Source organism: Nicotiana tomentosiformis, chromosome 3 (genome assembly GCF_000390325.3).
Source record: "Nicotiana tomentosiformis chromosome 3, ASM39032v3, whole genome shotgun sequence".
NCBI classification, from domain to species: domain Eukaryota; kingdom Viridiplantae; phylum Streptophyta; class Magnoliopsida; order Solanales; family Solanaceae; genus Nicotiana; species Nicotiana tomentosiformis.
Window position 1 is genome coordinate 22,201,587 of NC_090814.1, and position 12,347 is coordinate 22,213,933.

At 40.2% G+C, this 12,347-nt stretch overlaps 1 protein-coding gene across 1 annotated transcript; it reads left to right on the forward strand.

The window, feature by feature from the left end:
- The first annotated feature begins 8,395 nt into the window (after positions 1 to 8,395).
- LOC138907486 (uncharacterized) lies at positions 8,396 to 9,690 on the forward strand. Its single transcript, XM_070198085.1, has 3 exons — positions 8,396 to 8,488; positions 8,624 to 8,802; positions 9,444 to 9,690. Exons 1-3 carry the CDS (start codon positions 8,396 to 8,398, stop codon positions 9,688 to 9,690), a joined length of 519 nt encoding a protein of 172 aa, XP_070054186.1.
- Positions 9,691 to 12,347: the final 2,657 nt, after the last annotated feature.

Here is a 12,347-nt window from a genome sequence, read left to right on the forward strand (position 1 = left end):
AAATTACACTTTATTTGCTCGTAATGAAGTCAATTTTATGTGTAGGTGAATTGGAGATGAAAGTAGAGCAAAAGGGATACTTAAAGTCGAAAGCGTGCTCGGGAGCAGTTGAAAATGAGAAGCTGGCAAAGCCAGGCCTACATCAGGCGTTATACCTAGCGAAGCCAAGCCTAGAGCAGGCCTTATACCTGGCGATGCCAAGCTTGTAGCTGGTGAGAGACCTGACGAGGCGGGGCAGAAGGTGAGCTTGACCAGGCCTTATACCTGGCGACGCCAGGCCTGTGGCGAGGTCCACCAGGTGTTAGGCCCCGCGAGGCCAGGTCTGGGTGTGTACAATCCGAGTTTTGAAGACTTATTTCGTCTTCGGGTTTGACTAGGACTTTGCCTACACGTTTAGGTCTTTTCCTACACATATAAAAAGACCTAAAAACGCCACTTTTGGAGGACTTTTGCAACCGGAGGCAAGAATAGCTTGTGGAATCACCCGTTGGGAGTTAGAATCATCGATTTATACATCCTTTCATCTTTACTTTGTAATTGGATTATGCAAAATATTTGGGATATTGTTACTATGAGTATGAGTAGCTAACGTATATGTCTAGTAAATTGAGAGAGTGCATATTTAGGTAGTTGTTGAACAACATCACTCCTAACGTATATGAGGGATCAACACAAAGGGTTTAAAGGTGGGATTAGGAATAACAAAATCTTGGAGCGATCTAAGTGAGCCGTACTTAAAGCCAAGTAGCATAATTCGGGAGAATATGTCTAGTAAATTGTGGTAATTACTCAAGAGAGAGTTATGACAATCATAGTGCTCATGATTTATAGAGAAGACTTAGGCGAATTTATAGAAAACGTAGCGGAAAGGATTCCAACAATAGGGGAAATCAAAACCTTAGATCATTCAAATTCTTGTTTACAAACCGTTCATAGTTAGTTATTTATTATTGCATTTTTATTACGTAACATTTAGTTAATAAACATCCAAAGTGTTATTTAAATATTTTTGAAGATTCATTGCGTGAATTTGTGCGAGTCTAGCAGCTGTGGTTAATAGGTTAATTCCCTGTGGGATTCGACTCCGAACTTATTAGCCGGTATATATTTTCGACGACCGCTTGTCACTTTTATAAGGCATAGTTGGGCGTGATGAATTAGCCTTTCAAACACCTAGACCAGAGGGGTGGAGCCTCCAATGCGATCAAAAACTAAAGCCCGTTGTTTTATTTTCTTGCCCTTAACTTCCTTCATCTCCTCTATCGGGGTGTGTTCTGATAAAGCTATCTCTTTGCTTCTTTTAGATGATATTCGAAGAGGCTCTGTCAAACAGAATCCCAAAACAAACCTAGGAGTGGCGACGTAGTGCCCCTGCTTTCTCAACTTCACTTGGGACTCATTGAGCCCATGTATCTTTTAACCAGTGACTTCGTCTTTGAGTTCTCCTAGTCTAGACGGATTAAAGAAGTCATAACCAGACTTTTCAAGCAGTATGAAGGCCTTAGGATCATAGTGCCCTTTATTTTATCAGCTTGGAGATTGCCATTTTTAAACTCACAAGTCACATATGGGATTTGTACAACTGGGACAGTCATATGCTCCTTCAAATGTTAGATATCTTTGTGCCTCATTTGCTTCTTTGGAGTACATTCCTATAGCAAAGGTAGCCCTTTCATTCGACGCTCACGTGGAACATAACGATAAACTAGATGCTCCTTATCACTCTTTGTCTGTATGTCACCTTCAGATGATGATAGCTCAATGGATTCTTCTTCAGTTCTCTTCTTAGGCAGCTTGGTGGTAGTCCATTGAGCCTCATTTATTTCTTCTGACTTGACATCAGCTTCATCGACTTATGATGGTTTCTCCACACTCGGTTCACAAGAATCTAGGTAGAATTTTGCATCTGCAATGTATGACTCTATCTTAGTGAAAGGATTGATGTCTGCATCAATTTTGACTATCTCTCCATCCCTTATGTACTTCATACATTGATGCAAAGTAGACGATACTACTCCATTCTCATGAATCCAAGGACGTCCGAGCAGTAGGTTGTATGATGTTTTAGCATCTATGACATGAATCAGGGTGTTTGACTTCATCTCACCAATATATAATTCCACCCGGATCATACCTATGGCTCGTTGTCCTCCTTAGTTGAAACCTTGGATTGTTAGGTTACTTTTGGATAGCTCATAGATAGAGATCCCAAGCTTTTTTAGCACCATCTTTGCCATGATGTTGATAGCCGAACCATCATCAACAAGTATGTGATTGAGATGTTGTTCCCGAATGGCCCCTACAACAAACAAAGGTCTGCTATGTGGCCTACACCCCAACAACAAGTCATCATCTGTGAAGGAAATTATTGCACAACATGTGACAACTTTTCCGATATCATAATGTTCTTGTATTTTCATTGGAGCGAGCTCATCATTTCTTTCTTTTATTTTGTCAGTACTAGAAACTACATGAGTTGCACGAACATGACCTCCAGGAAGGAATTTTCTAGGAAAGAATTCATGCAATGTGATGGACTTTCGGAACTTCGACGATAAGGCACCGTTAATCTTCTTGCTAATAGAAGATTTGATCTCTCTGTTTGTGGATGCCTTCACCAATTGCGGAATGTTCTTCTCCAACTCTGAATGTATTGAGAGTTATGTAACCCCTCAATTTATAGTTGTAGAGGATGGACAGTCCAGCTACATATGAACTCTCTTGATTCTGATTGGCCCATGTCATTTTAGCAACTTGGTGACCTGTGGTTGGTTCTTGCTTTTTGACTTGGATTGCCATATCATTTTACACGTGGCATCATCTTTTTAGCTTACAGTTTGACCAGATATGCCATGTCACTTGACACATGGCATGAGTCTGGGTCTTAAGATGAAATGAACCTTGGGCTCTAAAATAATAAAATGGACTAATTTAACGTGTAAAGCCCATATTAATTTTTTAACCCAATTGAATTTAATCCAAATTTTGTATGGATTAGACCCAATAACTTTATATGTCTACAACAATATTTTAAGCAATTAAGATTGAAATACTCTTATATATATATATATATAACAAATTCATACAATATTGTCTAGACTACTCTTAGAAACGAGTGTCACAAGTGTGTGAGCTGCCATAATACTACAAACAGAGACTGAAATGAAATACAATTGTCTGATACAAAATAAATAGTAATATAGATAAGAAGGGGACTTCATGGGTAACGACCCGGACGGTCATTTTGTGTATTTGAGATACATTTCTCCTTTTGATTCTTTACACATGTACATTTATGGTTTTATGACTTGGAAGGATAGTTGGTTTCATTTTGGAAAGGGAGGGATAGTTGGTTTCATTTTGGAAAGACTTTGGGTTGATTTGGACCCTTTGGTTCTTGGTTTAGAAGTTTAAGTTGGAAATATTGGCCGAGATTTGAATTTTGTGAACACGATCCCAGAACGGTGTTTTGATGACTCCATTAGGTTTGTATAGTAATTTTGGACTTAGGCGTATGCCCGAATTCATATTCAGAGATTCCTAGATTGATTTGACTTGCTTTATCGAAAGTTGACAATTTGAAGATTTAGAAATTTCTTGGGTTTGACCGTAGGTTGACTTTATGGCTATTGGATTTGAATTTTAGTTTCAAGACTTGGAATAGGTATGTTTTATTATTAGAAACTTGTCTTCAAAATTTGGTGTCATTTCGAGTTGGTTTGATAGGAATCAGACGCTTGATTATGATTCTAGCAATTCTTGAGTTCATTGTGAAATTTCATGTGTTATGATGTCTGATTCGTAGTTCTGGATGTTATTTTGGTAATTTGATCATGCGAGAGAGTTTGTATGATATTTTTAGACTTATGTGAAATTTTAGTGTGGAGCCCCGAGGGCTCGGGTAAGTTTTAGACGTGTTTTGGATTCGTTTTGGCTTGTTTCTCAGCAGTTATGTGTTGGTACTGCAGTTATCGCAAGTCCAGCATCAGTTCACATTTGCGATCACCGCTTTTGTGAATACGTTATAGCATTTGTGAAGGGGTTGTGGCTGGAAGTCTTCGCATTTTCGAAGCCAGCATTGCAAATGCGAAGGGGACCTGGGCTGGGACATTTCGCATATGCGATCAAATGGGTCGCTTTTGCGAAGGGGCTGATTTCGCAAATGCAAAGTCAGTGTCATGTTTGCGACATCCCCTGGGATCTACAGGAATCTCTTTTGCGATGGATATTTCACATTTGTGTCAGGTTGCATTTACGAGACATGCAGCTGATCAAAATAGTGGGATTTCGGGACTTAGCTTCATTCATCATATTTTAGAACCCTAGACTCGGTAGGCGGCGATTTTGAGGAGAAATTTTCACATGCAATGATTAGGTAAGTGATTTTAATTAATTTTCAATTATATTACATGCTCAGTTAAGAGATATAACCTATAATAAATGAAATTTGAATAGACATTTTGGGGGATTTTGACTATGTTTTGAAAAACAAATATTTGAGATTAGAGATTCGAATTGGACTTGGATTTCAAAACATAACACATATATGGACTTGTGGGGTTATGGGTAGTCGAGATCTACCCTTGGACTTGAGTTTTGACCGAACTAGCTCGCGATTGACTTTTGTTGACTTTTGGGGAATTGTGCAAAGATCTTAACTTTAATTGTCGGAATTGGTTTCTCCTGCATTGTTTGATGATATTAAGTCATTTTTGTTAGATTTGAGCCATATGAAGGCGAATTTTAAAGGAAAAGTGATTTTTAAGTGTTGATTTGGCCTAGTTGAGGTAAGTATCTTGCCTAACTTTGTGTAGGAGAACTACCATGTAGGATTTGGTTTAATAGCACTATTTGAATAATGTGGAAGACGTGTACAAGAGGTGAAGAGTGTGTACACAGTCTTATATGTATAAATTGACCGGTTTAGATTTTTAGATTATTCTTATTTGCATTTAGTTGAAGTTCTTATTACATGTTATATCTTTCATTGTTGGCTTTTTCCTTATTTGCATTTTATTAAGTTGTTATACATGTTATATCTTCCATTGTTGAGTTTATTCTTATGTGCATTTAATTGGAGTTGTTATTCCATGGAACATCTTTCTTGGTTGAATTTAATCTTCTGTTTAATTGGGTTATTGTTGAGACTCTTGTATACATTGTTGTTGAGTCATGGGCTATGAGTTGTTGTGATATTGGTATTGTTATTATGGCAATGTTGTGGAATATGGTCACGTGTGGTGCGAGTTGATTATAGTATTGTGATAAGACGCATGCGGCGGTATCATAGTGGTGATATTGATGTGCATGCAGCGAGATAAGGGGGGATTGATGTGCGTGTTGCTATTAAGGGAAATTACTTGAAGCCACGTGACGAGATAAGGGAACTAAAATATGTGAAGCTATTTCAGAGATGCCTGCTACTACACATGGACTGCAGGAGACCTTGTCACATTTCCTGAGCATGTTCGGTATGTTAGCTCAAGCAGGATTCCAGTTAGTCTAGCTACTTCTCGGGCTGGGGGAGGATCCCAGACTCCCGTTGCCCGTACTCTAGAGCACCAAGCCCATGTTGGTCAGGTTCCTGGAGTTATGACAGCACAACCCCTTATCGCGGTTCAGCTTGAGGTCAGGCCAGAGGCATCAGAGGAGGAGTAGAAGAGACTTTAGAAGTTCAAGATGTATGATCCTCCTACTTACAGTGGTGCAGTTTCTAGAATGCTTCAACCGTATTCTCCATACCATGGACATTGTGGAGGTGAGAGGGGTCACCTTCACTACATTTCAGCTGACAAGAGCAACATATAGGTGGTGGCAGGCTTATGAAGAGGGTAGTCCAGCTGATGCAGTGCCACTCACTTGGACTCAGTTTTCAGATATGTATTTGAGGGAGTTCATCCCAAAGACCCTCCGAGATGCATGACGCATAGAGTTCAAGCAGTTGCATCAGGGGACTATGAAGGTGTCAGAGTACGCCATTAAGATTAAATTGTCCCGACATGCACTTTGATTTCTACAGCAGAGATCGAGTTCGCAAATTTATGGAGGGGCTCAGTTATGGTCTTAGATTCAGTATGGAACAGGAGTTGGAGATTGATACTCCATTTTAACAGTTTGTGGAGATCACTCCCCAGGTTGGAGCATATGCTGGGCCAAGAGATGGAGGACAGAGAGGCCAAGAGGTCTCGAGATTCTGGAGGATTTAGTGGTGCCCATGCTGCAATTTCAGCTCGTCATGGTAGGGGTTATGTGAGTCGACCAGTTCATTCAGCACTTCCAGATACTTGCAGTGCTCCGACTATTTCAAGATCTAAGGTCACCCATTATGCACAATCACTTTCCATTGCACCTTCTGCACGTGGTGTCTTCAGCGGTCAGTCTAGCCGACCAGGTCAGGTTCAGTTTCAGTAGCCACGCCCACAGAGAGCTTGTTTCGAGTGTGGTGATACCCGGCATACGGTGAGGGACTGTCCCAGACTTAGGAAGGGTGCACCTATACAGGTTCCACAAGGTTCACATGCTATAGTTGCTACTCCGGTTTTTACTCCACATGCACAGCCAGTTAGGGGTGGAGGTCAGGCGGGTAGAGGTCTTCCTAGAGGGAGAGGCCAGGCTCGTTGCTATTCTTTTTCGGGTGGAATCGAGGTTGTTGAATTAAATGTTGTTATCATAGGTATTATTTCGGTCTGTCATAGGGATGCCTCAATTTTATTTGATCCAGGTTCCACGTATTTGTATGTGTCATCTTACTTTGCTTCTATTATTGTAGACCACATTTATCGGTCGTGTTTGGTCACTATCGGGGGTTATGAGACTAGGGTTGACCTTCTTCTACTCAGTATGATAAACTTTGATGTGATATTGGGTAGTGATTGATTGTCGCCCTATCACAGGGTTTTAGATTGTCACACCAAGACCGTGATATTGGCTATGCCGGGTTTGCCGTAGTTGGAGTGGAGAGGTATATTAGATTATGTTCCTAGTAGAGTGGTGTCTTTCCTGAAGGCACATAAAATGGTTGAGAAGGGGTGCTTAACATATTTAGCCTTTGTGATGGATGTCAGTGTTGATACTCCTACCGTTGAGTTAGTTTCGATAGTGAGAGATTTCCTATATGTGTGTCCAGCAGACCTACCAGGTATGCCATCTGATAGAGATATCGATTTTGGTATTGACTTGGTGTCGGGAACTCAGTCCATCTATATTCCTCTGTATCGTATGGCAGCAGTAGATTTCAAAGAATTAAAGAAACAACTTCAGGAGTTTCTTGATAAGGGTTACATCCGACTGAGTGTCTCACCTTGGGGTGCTCCAATTCTATATGTGAAGAAGAAAGACGGCATGTGTGTTGATTACAGACAATTGAAAAAAGTTACAATCAAGAACAAGTACTCACTACCGCGCATTCATGATTCATTTGATCGGCTTTAGGGTGCTCGGGTATTCTTAAATGTTGACTTGAGGTCAGGATATCATCAACTGAAGATTCGGGATTCAGACATTTCGAAGACGGCTTTCAAGACTCATTTTGGTCACTATGCATTTTTGGTGATGTCATTTGGGCTGACCTATGCCCAAGCAACCTTTATGCACTTGATGAACAGTGCATTCCAGCAATATCTTGATTCTTTCATCATCGTGTTCATTGACAAGATATTGGTGTATTCTTGCAGCCGGGAGGATCATGAGTAGCACTTAAGGATCATGATCCAGACCTTGAGGGAGAAGAATCTATATGTTAAATTTTCCAAAGTGTGAGTTTTGGCTTGATTCGGTAGCATTTTGGGCCATGTGGTGTCTAGTAAGGGGATTAAGTTGGATTCGAAGAAGGTGGAGGAAGTTCAGAGTTGGCCCAGACCATTTTCTGCTGCTGATATCTAGAGTTTTCTATGCTTAGTCGAATATTATCGCCGTTTCTGAAGGGGTTTTTATCCATCGCAGCTCTTTTGACCAGATTGGCCTAGAAGGGTGTCCCATTCAGGTGGTCTGATGAGTGTGAGGAGAAGTTTCAGAAGCTCAAGACTGGTTTGACCATATCTTCAGTTCTGGTTTTTTGCCTTCAACATCAGGTTCTTATACAATTTATTGTAATGCTTTGCGGATTGGCATTGGATGTGTATTGATGTAGGAGGTTAGAGTAATTGCTTATGCTTCGCGTCAGTTGAAGCCCCATGAGAATAACTACCCAGTGCATGATTTAGAGTTGGCAGTCATTTTTCACGTGCTGAAGATTTGGAGGCACTATCTTTATGACGTGTCTTGTGAGGTATTCACAGATCACAGGAGTCTACAACACTTGTTCAAGAAAAAAGATCTGAACTTGAGGCAACATAGGTGGTTAGAGCTACTAAAGTACTATGATATCACCATTCTTTATCATCCCGAGAAGGCCAATATGGTGGCTGATGCTTTGAGTAGGAAGGCTGAGAGTATGGGGAGTCTTGCTTATATTCCAGTTGGGGAGAGATCGCTAGCATTGAATGTTCAGGTTTTGGCCAACAGGTTCTTGAGGCTAGGTATTTCGGTGCCTTGTTGAGTTCTTTCTTGCGTGGTTTCACGGTCTTCTTTGTTTGAGCGCATCAAGGCGTGCAAGTATGATGATCCTCACTTATTTGTCCTAAAGGACACGGTGCATCACGGTGATGCCAAGGAGGTTACCATTGGAGATGATGGGGCGTTGTGGATGCAAGGCCGGATTTGTGTACCCAATGTTGATGAGTTACGTGAGTTTAATCTTGAGGAGGCACATAGTTCGCAGTATTCCATTCACCTAGGTGCCGTGAAGATGTATCAGGATTTGAGGTAGCTCTATTGATGGAGAAGAATTAAGAAAGATATTGTAGAGTATGTAGCTTGGTGTTTGAACTGCCAGCAGATGAAGTACGAGCATCATAGACTGGGCGGTTTTCTTCAGAGGCTTGATATTCAAGAGTGGAAGTGGGAGCGTATCACCATGGATTTTGTAGTTGGACTTCCACGGACCTTGAGGAAATTTGATGTAGTATGGGTTATTGTGGACAGACTGACCAGGTCTACACACTTCATTCCGGTCGTGACTATCTACTCTTTAGAGCAGCTGGATTGGATTTATATTCAGGAGATTGTTCGTCTTCATGGTGTGTTTGTACATAGTATCTTTGATCGAGGCATGCAGTTCACATTGCACTTTTGGAGAGCTGTGCAGCGCGATTTAGGTAGGTCGAGTTGAGCATGCCATTTTGTCCCCAGATGGATGGGTAGGTCAAGTGCACTATTCAAATCTTGGAAGACATGCTACATGTCTGTGTTATTGATTTTGGGGGTTAATAGGATCAGTTTCTATTACTCGCAAGGTTCGCCTATAATAACAACTATCAGTCGAGCATCAAGATGGCTTCTTACGAGGCCTTATATAGGAGTCGATGTCATTCTCTGGTTGGATGGTTTAAGCCTGGGGATGCTAGGTTGTTGGGAACTAATTTGGTTAGAGATGCTTTGGAGAAGGTTAAGTTGATTCAGGATCGGCTTCGTACGATGCAATCTAGGAAGAAAAGTTATACTGATCGGAGGGCTCGCGATGTAGCATTCATGTTGGGCGAGGGAGTTTTGCTTAGAGTTTCTCCCATGAAAGGTGTGATGACGTTCAAGAAGAAGGGTAATTTGAGCCCTAGCTATATTGGTCCTTTTGATATCCTTAAGATAGTGGGGTGAGGTGGCCTACAGACTTGCATTACCACCAGCTTATCGGAAGTTCACCCGGTGTTACATGTTTCAATGCTCCAGAAGTATTATGGTGATTCGTCGCATGTATTAGATTTCAGCTTAGTCCAATTGGACAAGGATTTGACTTATATTGAGGACCCGGTTGCCATCTTGGAGAGACATGTCCAAAAGTTGAGGTCAAAGAACATTGCTTCAGTGAAAGTATAATGGAGAGGTCAACCAATCGAGGAGGTGAGTTGGAAGACCGAGCATGACATGCGAAGCCATTATCCTTAACTTTTTGTCATGTCAGGTATGTCTCTATGCACGTTCGAGGATGAACATTTGTTTTAAGAGAGGGATAATGTAATAACCCAACCAGTTGTTTTGTGTATTCTCGTTTCTTTTTTTGAGGCTTCACACATGTGCATTTGTGGTTTTATAACTTCCGGAGATAGTTGGTTTCATTTTGGAAAGGTTTTGGTTGATTTGGACCCTTTGGTTATTAGTTTAGAATCTTAAGTTGGAAATGTTGGCCGAGATTTGAATTTTGTGAAAATAACCCCGAAATGGTATTTGATGACTCCAATAGGTTCGTATAGTGAATTTGGACTTAGGCATATGCCCGGATTCGAATTTGGAGGTTCCTAGGCTGATTTGACTTATTTTGAGGAAAGTTGGCAATTTGAAGATTTAGAAAATCCTTGAGTTTGACAGTTAGTTGACTTTATGTCTATCCGGTTGGTATTTTTGTTTCGGGACTTGGAATAGGTATGTTTTCTTATTTGGAACTTGTCTATAAAATTTGGTGTCATTCCTATTTGGTTTTGATAAGAATCGGATGTTTGAATGTGATTCTGGTGATTCTCTAGTTCATTGTGGAATTTCATGTGTTATGATATCCAATTCGTAGTTTCGGATGTTATTTAGGTGATTTGATCTGACAAGCGATTTTGTATGATGTTTTTGGACTAGATGGATGTTTGGTGTGGAGCCCCGAGTGCTCGACTGAGTTTCGGACGTGTTTCAAATTGGTTTTTGGCTTGTTTCTTAGCAGCTGGTGTGTTGGTGCTGTAGTTATCACAAATGCGAGCACCAATTCGCATTTGTGATCACCACTTATGCGAATAAATTATTACATTTTTGAAAGGGTTGTGGGCTGGCAGGCTTCGTATTTGCTAAGCCAGCCTCGCAAATGATAAGGGACCTAGCCTAGGACATTTCGCATATGCGATCAAATGGATCGCTTTTGAAAAGAGGCCGACTTCGCAAATGCGAAGTCAGCGTTGCATTTGCGACCTCCCATGGAATCTGCAAGAATCGCTTTTGCGATGGATATTTTGCATTTGCGGGGTTCTCAAATGGGAACCCCAAGTCGCATTTGCAAGACCTGCAGTTGATCAAAATAGTGGAATTTCGGGAATTAGTTTAATTCATCATATTTTAGAACTCTAGACTCGGTAGGAAGCGATTTTGAGAAGGGATTTTAACATATAACTATTGGGTAAGTGATTTTAATCTATTTTCAGCTATATTATATGATTAGTTAAGAGATTTAAGCTCTAATCCATAGAATTTGAATAGAAATTTTGGGGGATTTACTCTATATTTGGAAAAATGAAAATTTGAAATTTGAGAGTCGAATTGGACTCGAATTTGAAAACAAAACACATATATAGACTCGTGGGGTTATGGGTTATCGAGATCTACCCTTGGACTCGAGTTTTTACCGAATTGGCCCGAGGTTTATCTTTTGTTGAATTTTGAGGAATTTTATAAAGAGTTTAACTTTAATTATCGAAATTAGTTTCTCTTGCATTGTTTGATGATATTAAGTCGTTTTTGGTTAGATGCAAGTCGTGTGGAGGCGGATTTTAAAGGAAAAACCATTTTTGAGTGTTGAATTTGGCCTAGTTGAGGTAAGTATCTTGTCTAACTTTGTATGAGGGAACTACCCTGTAGGATTTAGTTTAATTGCACTATCTGAATTGTGTGAAAGACGTGTACATGAGGTGACGAGTGTTTACACAGGCTTATATGTGAAAATTGACTGGTTTAGACTCTTAGTTTATTCTAATTTGCATTTAGTTGAAGTTGTTATTACATGTTATATCTTTCTTTGTTCACTTTATACTTATTTGCATTTTATTGAGTTGTTATTACATGTTATATCTTCCATTGTTGAATTTATTCTTATGTGCCTTTAATTGGAGTTGTTATTACATGGAACATCTTTCTTGGTTGAGTTTATTCTCCCATTTTATTGGGTTGTTGTTGATGATCTTGTATATATTGTTGTTGAGCCATGCGCTATGAGTTATATTAATATTGGTATTGTTGGTTTTGCAATGGTGTGGCATATGTGCACGTGTAGTGCAAGTTGATCATTGTATTGTGACAAGATGCGCATGTGGTGGTATAAGGGTGGTGATATTGATGTGTATGCAGCGAGATAAGGGAGGATTGATGCACGTGTTATTAGTAAGGGAAATTACTTGAAGCTACATGGAGAGATAAGGGGGCTAAAGCGCATGAAGCTATTTCGAGAAAAATATTTTCAAAAATCCAATGTAAATCTCACGCGGCGATATAAGGAAGATTTATGATTTATGAATTGTGATTTGTGATTATGAGGTGTGGTACCTCAGGGTGATTCTTGTTGAAAA